The sequence below is a fragment of the Adiantum capillus-veneris genome, unplaced genomic scaffold, assembly GCF_014529385.1.
Source record: "Adiantum capillus-veneris isolate H3 unplaced genomic scaffold, ASM1452938v2 Hic_scaffold_461, whole genome shotgun sequence".
NCBI classification, from domain to species: Eukaryota; Viridiplantae; Streptophyta; class Polypodiopsida; order Polypodiales; family Pteridaceae; genus Adiantum; species Adiantum capillus-veneris.
Genome location: NW_028221547.1, coordinates 211251 through 233697, shown reverse-complemented (window position 1 = coordinate 233697; position 22447 = coordinate 211251). Strand labels below are relative to the sequence as shown.

Sequence of the window (22447 nt, the reverse complement as noted above, 5' to 3'; positions counted from 1 at the left end):
TCCAGCCACAGGTTCCCCTACGACTACCATGTTACGACTTCACCCCAGTCACTGACCCAACCGTGATATGCGCCAAGGAGACCACCCATACCAAAATGGGCCACACTCAACGCCGGCATGAAACACTTTAGCAATAGGTGATCTCTGGTCGATGCTTTGGGCGAAACCAATTCCCAGGGTGTGACGGGCGGTGTGTACGGGGCCCGGGTACGTATTCACCGCGGCATGCTGATCCGCGATTACTAGCGATTCCAACTTCATGTTCTCGAGTTGCAGAGAACAATCCGAACTGAGGCAATCTTTATGGATTCGCTCCGCCTTACGGCCCTGCTTCCTATTGTAATTGCCATTGTAGCACGTGTGTAGCCCAGCCCATAAGGGCCATGCGGACTTGACGTCATCCCCACCTTCCTCCATAGTAGAACTATAGGCAGTCTCCTGTGAGTGCAACATCGGCACAGAGGAAGTGTCATCAATCCCGTACCGCCCCGCTGACAAGTAAATAATGACATTGATCCTTTGAGAGCAGCATGTCTTAGCAACACAAAACAAGGGTTTCGCTCGTTATAGGAGTTAACCAAAAACGTCTCACGACACGAGCTGACGACAGCCATGCAGCACCTGTATGAATTTTCGTTTCATCCCGTTAAGGACAAGCACACTTGTTCATATGTCAAGTGTTCATACGTCAAGTGTTCATATGTCAAGGGCTGGTAAGGTTTTGCGCGTTGTATCGAATTAAACCACATGCTCCACCGCTTGTGCAAGCCCCCGTCAATTCCTTTGAGTTTCAGTCTTGCGACCGTACTCCCCAGGCGGAGTGTTTAATGCGTTAGCTGAGCCCCCGATCCGCGGACCAAGGACGAACACTCATCGTTTACGGCATGGACTACCAGGGTATCTAATCCTGTTTGCTCCCCAAGCTTTCGCACCCTAGCGTCAGTAGAAACCCAGAAAGCTGCCTTCGCTACTTCGGCGTTCTTTCGTATATCTCCGGATTTTATCCCTACCACACGAAATTCCACTCCCCTCTATCCCACTCAAGTGAATTGGTTTTGAAAGCATTCCGCCAGTTGAGCTGGCGCCTTTAACTTTCAACCTGATTCACTGCCTACGTGCCCTTTACGCCCAGTCATTCCGAATAACACTAGCCCCTCCCGTCTTACCGCGGCTGCTGGCACGGAATTAGCCGGGGCTTCTTTTTCGAGTCTTGTCATAATCGTCACTCGACGAAAGAGCTTTACAAGCGGCATTGCCCTTCCTCGCGTTAGCGACGTTTTTCACTCACTCACGCGATATTGCTGGATCGGGCTTTCGCCCATTGTCCAATATTCCCCACTGCTGCCTCCCTATGGAGTCTGGGCCGTGTCTCAGTCCCAGTGTGGCTGATCGTCCGAAAAGATCAGCTAAGCATCTGCGGCTTGGTCAGCCTTTACCCAACCAACTACCTAATACTACGCAGGCTCATCAAATAGCGCTTTTTAGCTTTATCGAAGCTTGCTTTTTTGCTTTCGTTTCTTTGGGATTCGGCCCAAACTGTTTGGCAGATTCCCACGCGTTACGCACCCGTTTGCCACTTTGTCTTCAACTGTTCTATAAACAGAAAACAACGTTCAACTTGCATGTGTTAAGCATATCGCCAGCGTTCATTCTGAGCCAGGATCAAACTCGGTTTTTTGGTTAAAAAAGGTCAATCTTTGTCGTTGATGATCTCTTGGTTAGTTACCAGCTCTTGCCAATAACCGTAAGCGGAACGGCCATCGGCAAGGCGAATCATCTTACGTCCCGGGATTGGGGCCGAGCGGGGGTTAAGCATAATCTCAGATCAACAAAGCAGTGCTCAACTAAATAATAGATACTACCGCGACCTTTCCGATCCAGGAAAGCGACCGGACTTGAACCGGTGCCGTTTCCTTTCCTGGTACATAGGAATGCTCTATCCCTTAAGCTACGTGAGCCAAACGGGGAAGCCCAACAACCCAAAGCCCCCTGTTACTTTGTCGCCTGTGCGCCTCTCTTTTTGTTGAGTGCCCAAAAACACAACACTCTGGCTATCCAATTTCACTCCACCTTATGATTGATAGCCGACAAGTACACAGCTTGCTATCAACGACCTGGCCTCTTAGTTTAGTGGTTTGTTACGTAAAGGATGGCTAAAGCCTAAAGACAAAGATTCTCTAGCGTTCTCGTATAATAGTCAAACTATAATAATCAAATGTAAATATTTGTGTGGTTAATGGACAGATCATCAAGAGGTGACTTGCGATGTTGAGAAGTCCCCACTTGCGCTTGGTCCGGGATCCCTGAGGGATAGTTTGGCTTCAGGGCGGGCGCTCCAGCAAAGCTAATTCTGTATGCCTATGCAGCGTGTTAGCCAAAGAAGAAGACTGAATTAACGCCATAGCTGCTCTCCGCAGTCTTAGTAAGAGATTTTATCCTACTTGGTTTTGTGAATAAAGAAAGTTGAACTGTGCTCGATACAAATCCGCAAGGTTTCAGAGCCTCTCCAATTCCAAAAGCATGCCCCGCACAAAAGAAACAAAAAAACAGCTTCCGCTTACGGAAAGCCCCGCAACGAAACCTAAACCAAACAAGAGCATGGTGCAATTAATGCTTTTCTTTTAACATCTGTTTTTACACATTTTCATAAATGCTTTTATGTAGTGTAGCTAGCACGCAAAAAAGCTAATGTCGAACGGAGTAAAGCAGTTGGCCGGCAAAGATTGCTTTGCTTCGATTTTGCTTTCTTTTAAAGCAAACGCATCTTTTTCTGCTTTCGCTTGTTTGCTTTCTCTATCGCATCTTTTTCTTTGCTTACAGCTTGCTTTCCTTTTCTTTTAAACGGTGTTTTTCTTTGCTTTAAAACTGCTGACAACATGTAGTGCGGGGGCAGGATTCGAACCTGCAGTCTTCAGGTCATGAGCCTGACGAGTTGGCCATTTACTCCACCCCGCAATCTTGGCCTTGGCGTTTGGGGTTGGTTGCCCACCAGCATAGGGACCACCTAGCCTACCATCGGTCCCGAGAGGTTACGTTAGCCTAGCACCTAAAGATCTAAGGGGAACGATACTCCCCAGGCGGGATACTTAACGCTAAGTTAGCTACAGCACTTAGGGGTTGATACGCGCAGCGCAGCGATTAGTCTCCATCGTTTACGGCTAGGACAGGGGTATCTAATCCCATTCGCTCCCCGCTTTCATCTCTCAGTGTCAGTGTTGGCCTAGCAGAGTGTCTTTGCCAAAGGAAAGGTGTTTGAATTGATTTCTACGCATGAAATAAATTGGAGCAGTGGTTTTAAGCCTTTTTTTTTCTCCGTGCGTCGTATCCATAACTTTTTATTCTGAAGCAGACATATCATCTCATTAGGAGTTGCCTCGATACCACCGGCATTGCAGCGCCAGTAACTTAATTATTCTCTTATCCCTCGCCCTCAAAGCGTACAGAATCAGTGACCACTCCGCATACAGCCTCAAAGCATACGCGTACAAAATCAGCGACCACTCCGGCCTCAAAGCGTACAAAATCAGGTAAAATATCTTATTTGTTCCATCCTTTGCCTTGCAGGGAATCGGTGGTTCACGTTGTAATGGATAGTAAAACTTCGATTTATCGTGGTTCGGTCTTGGATTTGACCCGTTAGAGTCTGTCTTCGGTTTGCTACTTTAGTTTCGCAACGCGCCATCTTTCATTTGTCGATGCCTCTGGCCATCTTCCTCCTTCCGTTGAGTGTAAATCCGCTACGCCTCCTTTTTTCCCCAGTTCTCGTTATTCGTTTCGCAACGATTCGAAGGCTGGCGTAAGGCTAACAAATCGGGTGTAGAGCAACTAGGCATTTCGCGTAAGTCATGAACAAAGGAGCTGTCGTCCTTTGCATTTGCTATCCTACGCTCTAAAGCTTTAATTCTGTCAAATAGTCTCTCCTTTTGTTCACGCACGACTTGTAGCTCTTTTTCAAGTTTTTTACTTGTGTTGCGTTCGATCCTACGCTCTTCCTCAAGTATCCCACGCTCATTGCCTGTACAAATTCGTTTACGTGCATGGTCCACGATATCCGAGTAGAGACGCTAAGGTTGTACCTTTGGAAGGAATTCTGCTAAGCCGGGCGAACTGGTAAGCACTGATCCCAAGCCATACTTTGTGCATTGATCGCCTAAAGATGCTTAAAAAAGGCTAAATGCAAGCTGGTGTCCCTTCTATCACCTTCCCTGCTTGCTTGGCAAGCTCTTAGGGATGGTGCCCTCCAGTTCATTGCTGCTGAGATCCACCCACACCAGATACTTACAGTCCCCCAGTGTGGGAGGAATTGTGCCAGACAGTGAATTGTTATTGAGATGCAGATAGTTGATTCCGGCCATGAGACCCAGCTCGGAAGGAATGCTGCCCACGTGAGAGCGCGAGCCACTCCAAGCTGCTAAAGTTAGCATATCCTTTATCCAAACAAAACGAAAAGAGCCGGCTATGCTATTTCGGCTCATGTAATGTAGCTGCTACCTTTGGATAGAGCCTTTCTATGTACTAGGAAACGGCACCGGTTCGAGTCCGGTCATGGGCTAGTAGGAAAGAAAAACGGGAACTTTGCTTTCACTTGTCTGAGGATGAAGAATATTATCTCAACCAAACCAAAAGAGCCGTGATTCGTTTGGTGTCGCTTGTTTCCTTTCCGATCCTGAAAATGCGAGCGGAAAAGCGAGGCGATAGCACCGGGGCTGCCAGAGGTTCAAGTCCTCTTTGCCTTCACAAAACATGGAGTCCTAGGATGGCAGAAATCGAGCGAAACAGACCCTCTTCAAGGTATTTCCTCTTCGAAGCTTTGATGAGCCAACCTATGTCGCCGTTAACCAAACAGGTAATCGCGATTAGGAGGAAATGGGATTTGAACCCTTCGCTCCTTGTCTAAAGTAATATGAATGGCGTAGCTCTTTCATTGCATTGTTTCTGGCCGATACCAGATTCGCATCTGAAGGCAATCGCATATACGATTTGTGGGTCCGGGCTGTCAACCACGTCTCCCGAGAATTCTCAGTACATATGGCAGAAAACGCTTTTCACATATCGAGGTCGGAGTGGGATCGGGTGTTCCGCGTTTTACTAGGATGCCCGGACGGAACGAACACGCTTGATTGATGAACAAAAGAGTGCTAACGACAAAAGCACCTGCCGGAGAAAGTGCAAATACAGCTGGTACAAGGATCGTTCAATCGCTACCAACCTTTTGTGTTATTTGTTCTGAATGTATATGCCATGGTTTTGTGAATCAATGTTTCGTTGATGATCTCTCGGTAAGTCATTAGCCTAGGCTAACAACCGTAAGCCGGACCGCCAACGTCAAGGCGAGATCACATTGGTCCGGTCCCCGTTAGCCCAGTGGAAGGATGAGGTGCATCCACTCAGATAGCAAGGGGAGGTCGGATGACTGCGGCCACGTCAATCCGCCGCTAGCAATTGTCTAGCTTATGCTACTAACTGAAACCCTCACCGGTTTCATCGGGCCTTGGAAAGCTTTCTCAGCATAAGTACGTAAAATAAGGCTAAAGGTCAATCTTTGTCGTTGATGATCTCTTGGTTGGTTACCGGCTCTCGCCAATAACCGTGAGCGGAACGGCCATCGGCAAGGCGGATCATCCTACGTCCCGGGATTGGGGCCTGAGGGGGAACCCCAATAATCTCAGATCGACAGAGCAGTGCCCAACTGAATGATAGATACTCCGATCCAGTTTCGCTCACGACTTCCCCGGACTTGAACCGGTGCCGTTTCACATGGGAATGCTCTATCCAAAGGTAGCAGCTACATAAGCGTTTATTATACGATAATTTGTAAGGTGGAATGATCCAAGTAAGCCAGGTAGCGATAGTGGCTGATTTGCAGGACAGAAACGTGGTGCGCAGGTTGCTTAGCACTTGCTGCGCAAAGCCACGCTTTTTCAATCGTTTGATTATTACATGAGAATCCTTGTCGCAGCGTCTGCACGGCGACAACGCCATCCTTTACCACGCAAACCACCAAACTAAGAGGCCAGGTCGCCGATAGCAAGCTGTGTGCTCGTTGAAGGACGGCAATAACACTAATCCAGGACTGGAGCGAGTTGCTCCAGGCACTGAGTTCAGCCACTATACTACCTACAACGCGTCGATAAGGAGAAGCGTTAGGCGCACAGCAACGTAGGGCCTGCTGACAACATGTAGTGCGGGGGCAGGGTTCGAACCCGCAGTCTTCAGGTCATGAGCCTGACGAGTTGGCCATTTACTCCACCCCGCAATTGATCTCTCTCGGCTAATTTCCTTTGCATAATTGAGCCTTTCGCATCCCTGTAAAGGCGTGTTGTTGATTATTTCGTTACTTGGTTAGTAGCGTGCTTTAGCTAGCTCATGCCATTTTACCGGTCCAGTTTTCATCATCGCGTGCTTTCTTCTCCGAGCCAAGGAACAGACGCGAGGCTCTTTGAAGAAAGCTTAATAGGAAATACGTGCGTGAAGAACGGACAGAATTACGCTTCAATCAGTGCACGATAACAAAGAAGAAAAGTTGATTGGACCTCTAGTAGCCCGGCCATTCCACTAAACTTTCTTGTATTGCAACTTTCTTACCGTCAAAGAACTAAATATGTTTCCAATACCTATACCTACTGTTGCGATGATTTCTTTTGCATTATTTAATTGAATGTTTTTCGTTGATTCCCTTGCCTTGGTGTTCGCCTAGCTAGGGTAGTATCCTGCATTTATGGCAGTTCCTAATGGCGTGGCGCCAAACCTGTCGTTGTTAATTAACTTGCTATGTAGCGTTACCTGTCGTTGCTGATCAACGCAGTGTAGTAGCGTTACCTTAACGTGTTGATTCACACCTAAGGTTTGGAAATAATGTTGCCTGCTCTTTTTCTTTTGCCGCCAAAGTAACCAAACAATTGCCTAGCTTTTGCTACCCGGCCGATATTCATGGCAATGTGAATCAATGTTCGGATCTCTTGGTAAGTCATTAGCCTAGGCTAACAACCGTAAGCTGGACCGCCAACGTCAAGGCGAGATCAGATTGGTCCAGTCCCCGTTTTGTCTTCCACCATTCGATGGAAGCGGATAGCAAGGGGAGGTCGGATGACTGCAGCCACGTCAATCCGCCGCTAGTAATTGTTTAGAATGACTGCAGCCACGTCATTCTTCAATTGTCTAGCTTTTGCTATCGCTTTAGGGTCGGGCTGTCAACCACATCTCCCGAAAACTATCAGTACATATGGCCGAAATCAGATTTTTCACATATCGAGGTCGGAATGGGATCGGGTGTTCCGCGCTTACTATAATGCCCGGACAGAACAAAACAATCTTGAGTAATGAACAGGGGCAGGAAGGCCGCCCCTGTGACCTGATAGTTGGAGGGCAGGGCTGAAACCGCGGAACCGCCAACGTCAAGGCGAGATTACATTGGTCCAGTCCCCGCCCAGTGGAAGCATCCACTCAGATAGCATGGAGAGGTCGGATGACTGCGGCCACGTCAATCCGCCGCTAGCAATTGTCTAGCTTATGCTACTAACTGAACCCTCACCGGTTTCATCGGGCCATGAAACAATGCAAAAAAAGTTCTTTTGTTTCCTTTCCTCAGCAACGAACGAGTAAGGAAAACTATCATTTCTCTTATTTCAAGCATTAACCGCATCATCTTCGTAGGAATAACCGGGATTGTCGTTGAGATTTTTTTAACATCACTTACGTAATCGTTATCATTATTTACGCATTTGCCTGTTAGAAATGATTTTTCACTTGCCCCATCATATTTCACTTCCTGTCTACCATCGTTATTGGCCTTAACGCCATCATTATGAACCTCGTAACCATTGTTTGTGGCCTTGACACCATCGTTGTTGACAACGTACCTTGTTAGGATATCGTATAGAAAAGATGCTAGCGAACTTTTCGTGGTTGGTCTTTTGTTTAGTTTTTTTTCTTTTAGCTCTCGATACGCCGGTGCATATGGCCAGAGAACCAAAGGTTCGAGAGGGATTCGGCCGGGGTGAGAACCGGCGTGTTAGCATTAACAATCATGCTCTCATCTTTTTAAATCAGTCGTTACGGGGTCAGTGAGCTAGCTTGTAGCGTAGAGAAAAGAAAAGAAAAGAGGGACAAGGTGTTTTTTCAAAACAACTTTATCTTTTGTTGAGGGCAAAAAAGGGCACTCAACCGCAAGCAACAAAGGGGGAGAAGCTTTCATGACTTCCCACGGTGTGGCCATTACTTCCAGAAACAGCTGGTTTCACCGTTATGAGCCAGTTATTGAAAAAGCGTTCGCACGCTTGTGGGGCGAAAGGCCAAAGGAGGACTCCTTTTCTTGCCTATAGGTTCTTATGGTCCAAAGGACTTCAACAAAGGCACTTTTTGGAGTCGTAGCTCTTTGATTCACCCCTAGCCACAAGTCATCCCCGTATTTTGCCACATACGTGAGTTCGGTCCTCTAAGGCCTCTGTGGAGAGCTCGATTCAACCTGCTCGTGGCTAGATCAATCGGTTTCGGGTCAAATAGAAACAACGCCGAAGATTCAACCTCATTACGCCTACACCTAATGGCTTAAGCCGCTGTTCCCATTTACTCGCTGACCCATTATGCAAAAGGTACGCCGTTAAAGTGGAAAGTGCGCCAAGCAAGAGCCGACAACGCGAAGCTTCGCTCAAGGGTTCGCTCAAGGCAAACATTAGTGGCTTTGCCTGGCTACAGCGCTTTCTTAGCTTCGCGTATGCGTTCCATTAAACATTAGTGGCTTTGCTTTTGTTTCAACGCTTTGCTCTTCCGACTGATAGTTTGCATCGGATTTCAGGTTTTCTATTGCACTCCCGGCATACGGCGGGGTCTTTTCACCTTTCCCTCACGGTACTTGTGGTACGCTATTGGTCATTGAGGAATACTTAGGCCGCGAGGGTGGTCCCCCTTAGTCACTACAAAGCGATCATTATTCAAACACGGTATTCGCGTTTTGCAATAGGAATCAAACTTGTTAGGAAAGATTTACGGGGCTATCACCTTCTTTGGCCAGATCTTCCAACCTTTTCATAATTCCTTGTGGTTTTAAGCCTTTTTTTTTATCGTTGCTACGTTCACGTCGTCATCAATGGTAAACTACAAATAATCATCAGATCCCTCCCATTTTCTATGGATCCATAGTTTAGTTCACCTACTTATTCTTATTGGGTAGTTCGTTAGGTTGCCGAATCCTCCTCAGGTAGCCTCGTCGGAACGAAATGAAGAACGAGAGTGAGATGTTGAAACTGCCTTCATTTCAAAATGAATTCCTTCTCAGAAAATGATTAATCATGTGGATAAGCTGATACCGACTCGTCAATCTCCTCCATATTCAATCCGCCTCATATTATTGACGCAAAGGCGGGAAACTCGTTGTATCGGTAAACCCACGCATCAATTTGGGATATTTTTCATTTTTCCATCTGCGTCGCTTTTTTGCAATCTGGCAAATTGGTGGGGCGCAACGGCGAAACTTTGAAAATGAATTTGCAAGGAAAAAGGGTAAGATTTCTTTTCGTAAATTTCTTTTTGTACTTGTAGTCGAAATCGATTGAGAAGAGCAACAGTAATTGAATGACGAGGAGCCGTATGAGATGCGAATCTCACGTACGGTTTTGTATAGCGACGTTATAGCTGTCGACTATCTCACAACTACACCGAAAAAACCCAACTCTGCCCTACGTAAAGTCGCCAGGGTTCGATTAACCTCCAAATTTGAGGTAACGGCTTACATACCAGGTATTGGCCACAATTTGCAGGAACATTCGGTGGTCCTCGTAAGAGGCAGAAGGGTCAAAGACCTACCCGGCGTTAGGTATCACATCGTTAGAGGAGCCTTAGATGCTGTAGGAGTGAAAGATCGTAAAAAAGGGCGTTCCAGTGCGTTGCAGAGCATTGTCGCAACTCGTATCATCGCAACGATTCCGTATCAATTGTTCTGATATGTTAAATGTGTAGCCGACCCAACATTGCCAGGGGACCGAAGCCTGCTACTGCAAAGATTGACCATTACCCGTCTATTTGTGTGAAACAACTTGGTGTCTAAGGTGTTTTACTTCAGTAGGTTAAGTTGAGTTTTACCCGGACTCCCACCTGATAAAAAAAAAAAAGCCTTTTCCTTCCGGAACAGGTTCGGGTTAAGACTACGAATATTTGACGGAGACTTTGCCTACATCTACCGATTGGATCGGGAAACCTACGGACATTACTGGTGAGATAACTGAATTGCAAGATTTTTCCTTTCCATGCCTATTTCTTCTTCCTCCGTGGAAGAGAGGGAGACGGATACTCAATGTGACAATGAGTAAATATGATTTATGTGATGAATAAAAATTGGTTGGAAACCATAGTTATTACCCAATCATATGGAAAGCTGTATTCGACGAAAGTCGCACGTGCAGTTTGGAGGGAGATCCCCCACTAACCGGTGGATCCACTCTACAATATGGAGTGAAGAAGCCGAAATAGTAGCTTAAAACACCGCCGCGCCGGGAAAAGACATAAAAAAAAATTGGTTGAAGTCTGACGTAGTTGTAAACTCGTGGTACATCGGAGCAGTGTAGCGAACGAAATTATAAATATCGAATCGGATCCAATTTATCGCAATCGATTGGCAAACATGCTAGTTGATCGTATCCTGAAAAACGGCAAAAAATCACTAGCTTATCAGATTTTTTATCAGGCTATGAAGCGGATTAGATAAAAGACAAATAGGAACCCACTGTCTGTTCTGCGACAGGCAGTGCGTGGGGTAACTCCCGATGTAGTCACAGAAACCAAACGTGTGGGTGGATCAACTATCGAGTTCCCATTGAAGTAGTACCTGCAAAAGGAAAAGCTTTGGCCATCCGGTGGTCATTGATCGCATGTCGAAAACGCTCAGGTCGAAGTATGGCTTTAAGGTCGAGTGATGAATTGATAGATGCCGCCAGAAATTCTGGGAGTGCCATACGGAAGAAGGAAGAGACTCATAAAGTTGCGGAAGCTAACAAAGCTTTTGCCCACTTCCGTTAGTTTTGCTTAGATGAGATTAGTTCCAATCCACAATCTTTTCGTTGTGGATTGGAATCGGGGCGCAAGTATCGGGGAATCGAGAAACACTACGCAGAGATGGATGAGTGAGGGGTTGACGACTACTTCCTCCTTAGTTCGTCAATTATTCCAATATTTACAATACGTTGGCCGATGCAAAGCTGCGGAGTGCTTCGTCCATGAAAAGGCTTGACGCAGGATTCTTTTTTTAGAGACCAAAATTGATTAGGGGCGTGCATTACCTAGGAGATAAATTTCATTTCTCCCTCTCCCCTTGTTTTAGGGAATCCAGGTTGTGAAATAAGTGACAAAAAATTTTGAGATACGGGGAAAAAGCCTCTGTATCCAAGAATTCTAGAGACTCAATCGATTTTGGTTGACACGGATAGGTTTTTGTGATATGCTACATAGTAACAGGCTTACTAGCCTGGGGAATCACTAATTCCTTTTCGAAAACCAAAAATTCCCATGACCGCAACTTTAGAACGACGCGAAAGCGCAAGCCTATGGGGTCGCTTCTGCGACTGGATCACCAGCACTGAAAACCGTCTTTACATCGGATGGTTCGGTGTCTTGATGATTCCCACCCTACTAACCGCAACCTCTGTATTTATCATCGCCTTCGTCGCAGCTTCTCCCGTAGATATTGACGGTATTCGCGAGCCCGTTTCTGGTTCTTTGCTATACGGTAACAACATTATCTCTGGCGCTATCATCCCTACTTCTGCAGCTATTGGGTTACACTTCTACCCAATCTGGGAAGCAGCTTCCGTCGATGAATGGCTTTACAATGGTGGTCCCTACGAACTGATCGTTCTTCACTTCCTACTTGGTGTAGCTTGCTACATGGGTCGCGAATGGGAACTAAGCTTCCGTTTAGGTATGCGCCCTTGGATTGCTGTCGCTTATTCAGCTCCAGTCGCAGCTGCTGCCGCCGTCTTCCTGATCTATCCAATTGGTCAAGGAAGTTTCTCTGACGGTATGCCTCTGGGCATTTCTGGTACTTTCAACTTCATGATCGTATTCGGCGGCTGAGCACAACATCCTTATGCATCCTTTCCACATGTTGGGTGTAGCTGGCGTATTCGGCGGCTCTCTATTCAGTGCTATGCATGGTTCTTTGGTAACTTCTAGTTTGATTAGAGAAACTACTGAGAATGAGTCTGCCAATGCAGGTTATAAGTTTGGTCAAGAAGAAGAAACTTACAACATTGTAGCTGCTCACGGCTACTTCGGTCGTTTGATCTTCCAATATGCTAGCTTCAACAATTCTTGTTCTCTACACTTCTTCTTAGCTGCTTGGCCCGTGGTAGGTATCTGGTTCACCGCCTTAGGCATCAGTACTATGGCATTCAACTTGAATGGTTACCCATCACACGGCTCTCCAACTTAAGTTACCTTAGGGAAAAGGATCGCTCTGGGCACAGCCAAAGGTTTATTATTCAACCATAATGATTGCCGTCCAAACATCCTACATCGAGACCTCAAGACAGCGAATGTGCTTCTTGACGAGGCGCTAGAGGCTCACGTCGCCGACTTCGAGATGGCGCGGTTAGTGAGTGCATGTGACACATATCTTATTGTGTTGTGCTGTGAGCGCAGGGACACCTGGATATGTGCCGGTACTACCAGACTCCCAAATGCACAGACAAAGGCAATGTGCACAGCTTCAGGGTGGTTGGTGTTTTCAGAGCTAATGACAAAAAGGCAGCCAACATGGTCGTCGGGAGCGACCGACAAACTATTGAATGATAGCTCTCGTAACCCCTCATATACTATATGACCTCCGGCTCGCCTAACCCCGATAAGCTCAACTCAGATAAGCCTGACTCGGATAAGCACGATAAGCTTAACTCAGATAAGCCAGACGGCCAGACAGTGGCTTGCCCCTGACCAACACTACCTAACAAGAAAAGAAGGCACGGTAAGGTTTAAGGTTGCGTTTTGCTCGCAGGACTTGTGGTTGCCGTGAAAGGGATAGCGGGTGACAGGATTCAGAAGGGCGGAAAGCAAATAAAACGAATCCTTCATCTACTCAAGCTACTTCAAATTTACTTAAAGCACCCGCATCTTCATCTACTAAAGGTACTTTACCTGAAGCACCTGCATCTTCACCCACGACTTCATCCACTAAAGGTACTTCGCTCGAAGTAACAGCACCTTTCATCCACTAAAGCTAGTTCACTCGAAGTACCTGTTCCAGACTCAAAGAATGTACCGTCGAAATCGCGTGCAGGCTTCTTTTCTTTGGTTATATCGACAGAAACTGCAGAGAAAAGACACTTACTTGAAGAATTAGCCGCAGCTCGTGGGAGAGAGCACCTAATAATGGAGGAATTCCGCGGGATTTCTTGCGCGCGCTAAAAGTCGAGTCGACTAAAGGCCAATTCATCCCCTCCCGCAAACCACCTAACCTATAGGTTAGATGATCTATCTCGAAAGATGGAGAAACCCAGTAGAGTAGTTCCAGTCCTGCCCTGAGCATTCCACTTTCACGATAACTGGTATGGTAGCTTCGCAGAGTGGGTTCGATGATTCATCATCAAATTGTTGACAGAAATCGACGATCAACGTTAAAAAGTACCCCACCCGGGTTCGGTTCATCCAGCCGCTATTTTCTTTTAATGGCGGAGGCAGAACAGGCGCAGTACGACAGGGAGTGGATTTGTAATCTTGGGGAAGGGAAGGGTTTGATTGCGTGCTTGACAAGGCTTTCGCACAACAACTTCTCTGGCGCTCTCTCCTCCATTGCGGCGCCCTTTCTTTCATGGCGTTTCAAACAACAGCCTTTCAGGCAGCCTCCCGATGGGTATCGGCCAATGCAGGACACTTAAACATCTTAACATTTCCTTTAATCAAGGAACTGGCGAAATACCTCTTAAAGCCTTCTTATTATCTACCTTGAACCTCACAACTGCCATAGCTGGTAGTTGCTCAGACCTAACTCTGTTAGATCTCTCTAAAAATTTTATAACAGGCCCAATTCCCACATCCCTCAGCTCCTGCCAAAGCTTGCGCCATGTCAACATCTCCTTGAACTCCATATTCCCACCATCTTCAACCAGCTAGTAAGCCTAGAGGTGCTTTCCGTCTCCAAAAACAATCTCACAGGCGCAATACTACCCGATTTTGGGGATTCTTTACACCAGCTTAAGAAGCTGGATCTTTCGGCAACAAGAAGAAACAAGATAATCCCAATTGCCGGCTCTGCATAAGCTTGTATTGAGCTTCAACAAGTTCACGGGGCCTCTTCCTGCATCCCTCCCCAACTCCAGTAGGTTAAGGGTACTTGACCTCAGTGCAAATGCCTTCACAGGAAGTATTCCTGGCAAGATCTGTGGTCCTTCGCTCCGCAGATTGCTATTAGCAGACAATGATTTGTCTGGGGTGGTGCCCTTGGTCCTCTTTTTTAGGTAAGTGCTTGCCTTCTTTTTCTTTTAAATCACTAGTTTGATTCCTAAGCTCTATAGCTTGAAGCCTTTCATTAAGCTCTTCACGTGCTAGACGTTCAATTCGTAGTTGTTTTTCAATACTTTCACGTGCTAGACGTTCATTTTGTAATTGTTCAAATAGCATCTTACGTGCTAGACATTCATTTTGTAATTGTTCTTTGAGCACCTCACGTGTTAAACGTTCATTTTTACGTTGTTCTTCGACAACCTTACGTTCACTTTTACGTTGTTCTTCGACAACCTTACGTTCAATTTTACGTTGTTCAAAGACTACCTTACGTTCAATTTGTAGTTGTTCAAAGAAAAGATGTAGTTCAATTTGTAGTTGTTCAAAGAGTATTGTTCTGGCATCATTTGATTGGTCAGCTTGCTGCATGGAGGGCTTAGACTCTGACTGCGGCATGGAGGGCTTAGACTCTGACTGCGGCATGGAGAGCAACGAATCTGAATGCAGTGTAAAGGGTTTAGACTCTGACAATTGCGTAGATAGCAACGACTCAGCCTGCAACGACTCTGACAATTGCGTAGATAGCAACGACTCAGCTTGCTTCATAGACTCTGACAATTGCGTAGCTGGCTGCAGGTTAGATTTCGTCGGCTTATTTGGTCTTGTCACTGACTTTTCAGATACCTTCAAGGGTAAGGTATCAACCCATATATTGTTCTCATCAATCACGAGGTTTCTTTTGGTTGATGGGTCAATGCCTAGATTTAACATAATTGAGGCTCGGTAAATATTGAGTTTTGGCCAATTAATCTTAAAAGAAGACTCGTAAGTACTTTTAATAACTCGCCCAAGATTTTTATACTGTTCTATAAACCATGAAAGGTTGACCTTGTCTTTGGCTAACCCCTTGTTACGAATTATGTTATTAGATTCATCTAAGACTAAAGCATAGCATTTAGGCGCTAAGAAGTAACCCTCTACAATCTTGTGCTCTAGTTTAAGTTTTCCTACCTAAAATTCAATAACTTACTTCATGAAATACACTGCACTGCGGCAGACACCCACGCTATAAGATTTCTTCATCAGTCAAAGGGACTCAGTCAAAACCTATCCCATAATATAGTGGTTAAAAAAGAGGCATCAAGCAAAGCTAGAGTAGGCGGAGCGAAAGAATAGTTGTAGCTTATTCGACTGGTATTCATTTCGTTTAATAAGAGGTGGATTGTTAATGCAAGCAAGCAGTCGCGGAAAGAGCCGGGGTCCCCCGTTCCTTAGCGACGACATCAGTTTGAGAATGTTAAACAGGTTTTGCATCTGCGAACTGATAAACCATAGGTAGGCATTATTCGCAACAATATTCTCTCCCTCTTCTTCTTCTATGGCAAATGTGCCATATGCAATTAGCAGTTTTATCAACAAAACCAGGCTCGGGTCACAGGTAACCTGAGAGATCAAGTCGACAGTCGGTATTCCTTGAACGAGAGGAGCGGTTAAATAAAGCAGATAATCGCCCCAACCTTCAGGTAATTCCAAAGAGGTTAAGAATACATTTGCTCTCGCCGGGTCTACTGGCTCCAACGAGCGCTTGCCTTGCACCAATATTGTTCGAATGGTTGCAGAGTGGGTTTTCGCTTTGTACGCAAGCATCTCAAATTGGTCGTTATCTAGATCTTGAAGCGCAGGATATTCCTTTCTGATTCTGGCCCAGATTTGCGCATTATTCATGATGTAAGGTTGCTTTTTGCTACGCAGGTAGTGCGTTGATGTAGTTACTCTCTCACTAGTTTCTTCGTATCCATAACTTTTTTGCAAGCAAATTGCCCGATCCCAGCACCAGTCACGAATTAGTTTAGGGATTCCGAAACAAGTTTTTTGCCGCCCACCCTCGCAAACTGCAGCAGCAATAAAGGGCCCACATAATGCTTGCCAAGCAAGCGGAAAAGGTAATAAAAGCTTGCATTTAGCCTTTTTCAAGCATCTTTAGGCGATCGATGCACAAAGTATGGCTTAAGATCGGTGCTTACCACGGGAAGAGTTCGGGTTTAGCTCAGCATAATTCCAAACTTAACTAAACTAACTTACAGAGCAGAGCAGAGCAAAGCAGAGATGCAACCTTAGCGTCTCTACAACGATATCGTGCCATACTACATCCCTGGCCCTCCAAGATCAAGTTGAAAAGGAAGCCTCGATGTCGGAACAAGCTCACGGGCACGATCCCAGAGCAGAGGAATTAAGAACCCTAACCTACCTCACCAGCTCGACCTCCCTAACAACGACCTATCTCCCGCCCGCTACGAGTGGAATGCCAGCGAGACTGAAGGCACTCGACGGGGTAATCCGTGATAGATAGATAGATCGTAGGGTTTGGTTTTATAGTATACGAGGGATACATGTGTATCCGGGCATATGCGGGCTGCCGACATCTGCACAGCAGATAAGCTACTCTTAGGGCCCATATCGAATCCATCCAGTAGATCATGGATGAGGCATCCTCGTTCTGACGATCCTGCATTCTTTGCAGCGTGCCCGTGTAACCCGGGAGTTTCAACCCTGCAGCCGGAGTGACTTTGTAGCCCCCTGCCCGGGGCGGGGAGATTTCAGCTTTCAGAAGCGGGCTCGTTAGAAGGAGTTTGGAAGAAGCATTCATTCACGAAGTCGCGCATCAATATTATGTTTTATCGATGACGATGAATAGGGTGTTACGCTAAATAAACTTATCAAACCTTGCCTACTTAGTGAATAATACGCAGCTAAAGCAATAATAAATGCGCTAAAGAAAAAGTGAAAACAAAGATGATCGCTACACTTAGGCTTCCCAACCCAAATAGGGGAATCCTTTCGTTCCGCTTGCCTTGCACCAAGTTATAATATAAAATAGGCAATGATCGCTATGCTCAGGCTTCCCTATTGATTTAATAGGGTAATCCTTTCGTTACGCTTGCCAAAGCGCCCGTGCACTCTTTATATTGTATTGCCGTGTGCGCATGGGTAGCGATCGCTCAGGCTTCCCTGCCCTTTGCTTGCTTTTTTCCTTTCCTTTCCTTGCCTTTTTTCCATGAAAAAGAACAAAAACCTAAGGTAATAAGTAGCGATTGCTACGCTCAGGCTTCTCTGAATCCGAAAGCGAGGAAACCAAAGAAAACCAAAAAGAAAAGATAAAACAGGAAAGAAAAGATAAAACCAAAAACACTTTAGTTCTTAGATTTATTAGTTGAAACTAAGTTTCTTTTGAAATGTGCCTTGCACTTTGTTTTTTGGTGTGCGTGCGGCCCTTATGCAAGCTCCAGTCTTGCTTCTACCGCTCTTTTTCTTCTTCTATATCAGAGTTACCCTTTGAGTCTTTCACTACATATTTTTCTAAACCGTCAAACACGCATGTTAGGGAAGCAGGCTGGGTTTTTCACTTTACGTTTATGGGCTTATGTGTTTTCTTTTTTTCATTGGGGTCTGGACGCCGCGACCAGAACCCCATTCTTTTAACATCATGATATGCTCAATTCATTCTCTAAGGTAACCAATCAAAGGCTACTAAAGCGCCAAATACAAAAACTACCCGAGCTAATGATAAAGGCAGGAAGACTTTCCGTCCAGGTCTCGTTAGTTAATCATAACGATGTCATAGAAATGCTGCGCAAACCCATATATGTACAAACGAAAATAAAATAACCTTTATACCAAACCGGATTGAGCCTGGGATTCCCTAGAAACCGGGAAGATCTAAAATGAGTTGCCAACCTCCCAAGAGAGGTAATGTACACAGACTAGGAGAGTGAGGGCGCGGCTCTGTAGCCCTTAGCCCGATAGGTGTATCCACACCCTTCTCAAAGAACCGTACGTGACACTTTCGCGTCATACGGCTCCGTCCCGGAAAACACAGGAATATTCAATTTCCTTTTCTTTAACCTGTCCTAAAAGGTAAAAGGAGGATCGAAGGGACGAAAGCAAGCCTAGACAAAAGCAGCTCTCTTTACTTTAAAGAAGGCCAAGGACACTCCACTCTGCAAAAGGGAAAACGCCAAGCGTTGGATGCGTCGAGATTTACTTTTGGCCTCAAATTTATTGCATTACCAAAATAATAATAATATTCAAGCCAAGTCAACTTGCGTATATAGCGCATCTACACCAGGTCCTCCTTACATCTTCCTTCCCGCATAATAGCTTAGACCGGTAGTCACGTTTTCGGAATATCATATGTACACCTAATCTAAGGTCTCGTATGCGTCCCCCTTGTTTAGACCCTTTCTCGTCAGGAACTCTGATCTAAGCTTCCTAAGCTCTATGCTGTTAGGAAACTTGGCAAGGGTCTCGCCTTTTCCATTAACTATATGCAAGTCTTTGGAGTACTTTGAGATTCTTTCTCACGCTGAGGATTTATATTTATAGGCAAGGGTAAATATAGTAGACCAGCGAATCTAGTAGTCGACAATCGCTCGGACTTAGTGAAAGTTATCACGACACTTATAATAGGACAAAAAACCTCTTGCGACGCTCGCGAACCAATTGACGATGTATTCGTCGCTGACGTCTGTTAAACGGGCCACGTAGATTGGACAGGCCCTTTTCTAGCTGAGGATATCCCAATCCCGAAGTCTCTAGAATATTCTCCTCATGAGCGCCCAAATCTATATAAGTAACTTGCTAAGAGATCCTGCCTATTTCCAGCGCCCCCGTTTTTTTAAGCTTTTCTGACCTCTTAGTGCTCTAAAAGTATCTAATGAAGACATCCAAACACTCAACGATTCGTCTAATCATAGGACTGCCTATTAAACATCTAATGGCATGTTGCTCCGACCTGGACTATGCAAGATCTCTTTTGATCTTTACTAAGTGTCCCTGGCGGTCTTTTATAATACGCTCCCTTAAGAACTGACCCCTGCCGTTTTCAGAGTCTCCGCTAGTTAAAGCTCTGCGTCCCGTAAACTTCCTGTTTCTTTTCTCTTCTTCGTTAGCTACCAAACTAAGATACTCTTCCCCAGGTCTTCTGACTTGGAATAGATAGCGGAGCGTTAGTAGGGAGCTGTGAGATGGATACGGTGCTTTATTCTCCGACGCTTCTCTAACCCTCGCAAAAATCAAGTATTTGAAGCCGGGACTCTCTAAACAATCGTACCAGGGAATTCCGTCGTCCCTGCAGCTATTTCCGTGAATTTTGCGGAGCCTGTTTCAGGGTTTAGGTCAAATTATGGAAAGTGAGTGATACGTTCCCAGATTTTCATTATCAACTCTACAAGACCAACGATTCCCAGTCAGAAGTCGTCGGCATGTCAAACATAACAGATCCTAATAAAGTCTAGGTCACTGGAGTCTATAGGGGATAGCTCCTGCTTGCGAGCCAGGCGTCTATGTTCCAACTTGATAGCTAGTCTTGCCTCCTTATCTAACGTCATCTGGCCATGGTGGTTTCTCACGGAGAATGCGTGGAGCTCTCTATCTCTGGCCTTTGTTCATTTCAAGGGGAAACCGTTGGCTTTACAAATGAAGGCATGAAGGCTTTATTTTGGCTCTGCCTCGGCTTAGAGGCCCAAAAAACGAAAACCCCTCTTAGCGTTAGAAGAGGGAACGGAAAGGAAAAAAGGGCAAGGAGCCGCTCCCCTCCCAAGTCAGGGAAGAAAGGGAAGCAAAAAGGGGCGAAGCCAGAAAAGTGCAAAGCAATTCCCCTAATTTCGGGGGTCTGGGATGGATTTCCGGGGAATCTATTGGACCTCCTGATGGAGGTCCGAAAAGAAACCGCTTTACGTTATATGCATTTTATCTCCACGATGGCTTTGTTGCCTGGAGAGTCAGAGTTAGAGCCTGCTTCTTTTTCAGAGTTTATTTAGTTCTTTTGACTCGTTATTCCAAAGAAAACCGATCTTTCTTTTTAAGCCTCCGGAGTTTCGTGTTCCTACCGGATCCTTTCCATCTCCCGATCGGGCTTATATAAGTAAATATTGCACAGTAGGGGTGATAGTACACTGCCCTGTGGGACCCTGGAGGAAAGGCCAAAGGGGAAAGTTGGCTTGCTTGCTTTCCGGCCATCTTTTTTGTCTCCGTAAAGTCTAGCAGAAAACGGTTTGTAAGTAAGGCTAAATAAATTGAGATCGCTGATCTCCCCTTTCAAGATTGAAGTAAATCAATGTCAGTTAATGGTGCCAAAACACTTCCTAATGTCAAATTCCAAAAACCAAGAAGTTCTAGTCCACTCTGTTTTGATCTATTTCGAGGCTGAGTGGCAGCTTTAACTTAAACGAAATCCATGCAATGTATCTAGAAACTAGGGTTCGTAAATAGATTCAAGTACCGCCCCTATTGCCCCCCAAAGAATTTTGTCTTTTGGTGCTACTGCTATGAGCAGTTTAAACTTGCCTGTTTTTTGCAAAAAAATCGTCGGTCCGAAGAGGAATTTATAGAAAAGGCCCTAAATACAATTTCCAATAACGAAATAGGCAATACCATCACTTCTCTCGCGGCTCAGGGCGCCTGACAAAAGGCGGGTCTTTTTCCGACCATTCCAAAAAGATCCCACAAGTTTTTAAAAAATGAACCCTCTTCGCTGGGGGTTAAGTCGCAGTTGCCTAGTCTAAACTTAATTCGCTTATAAGATGCTAGTAGCAGTCTTTTGTTTGCAACAGTTCTGAGTACATGGATGCGCTTTGTGTCTTGCCTTAGTGATTCGTAGTGCTTTGCGCTTCCGGTGTCTCTTTTTGTTGGTGAGTTATTTTTTCTAGGACTGGAATGATTATCCCTGTTTAATGAGTTTACATTTATCCCTAGATATCAGGTACTGCTTTCTTCCCCGCTATCTTTGTAGCTGTTACCTGTAATCCATGCAAGTGTGTCTGCACCCCCTGGAGAGGACGAAAGAGGATTTATCAAAGCAACCCTCCCTGGTTCCAGACCTAAGAGCGCACTTTTCCATATGAGCATTTAAGAATATAGGTCTAAGGAAGAGTTACGGGATACCCATTTAATATATCCCCTTAATCTTAGATAAGTCGTCCGATGGGTTCGCGGTTCATTGCTATGCCTACACACTAGGCTACCCCTCAAAGAAAGCTTCACGATACCTATTAATTTTTAGATCGTCGCCCAAAGAAGTTTACTGCACAAGGCCCTTAAGGGGACGCTGGCTCTTGCAGAGAGCGAAAGCTCAACGAATGTCGGATACAAAGCTCCGCACCTCATTAAGATCATATTAGCATACTCTCCTAAAAGAAAAGGAGCAAATCCCATTAAGAGATATTCCGCATTATGGCCCACGACTGATTCAGCCTCTGCTTCTAGTAAATCGGATAGAGCCCAATTAGTTTCTACTAGGCAAGAGATAAAAAACGGAATCAATACAAGAAACAAAAGAATGCAAAACCATATCTACTCTTACGCTACGACAATCTCACTGAAATTGCGAGGACCTACACAAGTTAGTGCAGTAATAATAATGAGACCAATAGATACTTCATACAAAACCATTTAGACAGCAAATCATAATACTCCTAAGAAAGCATATTTAGAATAAGGAGTGAAGCCTTTCTACCAATCAACAAGATCAGTGTGCGCCAAGTCCTCTCCAAACCATACAAGCACGTCGCCGTGCATATGGCTCTCTACCCCAACAACTTACGCAGGAGACCTACGTTTTTATGTTCTGTTTGTTTCCAAAAAATCCGATTGCGAAATCATCGATATTCCCTCCGTAGAGGCACATTGACACGTGGCTGGCGGGTAAGGCAAAGCCCCTCTTCAAAGCCATACGTGATAGTCTATTACTATCTGGCTTTCTTTTTTACTCCGTTGATTTAATAGAGAGAGGCTCGACATAGTTGCAGGGGCTCGGTTCGTTGTCTTTTGCTTTTTTGTCGTTTGGAGTGGAAAATTCCGACTCAGCGCCCTCGCTTCGTACCCTTCCGTCCTGTTTAGGTTCAGTTCTGGCCCTCTTTGAGTACACCTGTGGCAATCGTCTCTGTGGTTTTTTTAAAACTGGGGCAAGGCGAACTGGACGTTACGGATCCAGGTCCTGTGATCCGGCCTTAGCCCTCGCAGA

General features: G+C 45.5%; 1 protein-coding gene and 2 pseudogenes across 1 annotated transcript; 2 read left to right on the top strand and 1 right to left on the bottom strand.

Moving 5' to 3' along the window:
• Positions 1-1673, bottom strand: LOC147416805 (18S ribosomal RNA; annotated as a pseudogene).
• Positions 1674-9452: 7779 nt separating this feature from the next.
• LOC147416804 (uncharacterized) lies at positions 9453-11246 on the top strand (annotated as a pseudogene).
• A 5100-nt stretch (positions 11247-16346) lies between these two features.
• Positions 16347-22363, top strand: LOC147416803 (uncharacterized). Its single transcript, XM_086508041.1, is given in 3 exon segments — positions 16347-16370; positions 21181-21306; positions 21390-22363. Coding segments are annotated over 3 exon segments (474 nt in total). The 3' UTR covers positions 21714-22363.
• The last annotated feature ends 84 nt before the right edge of the window (positions 22364-22447 follow it).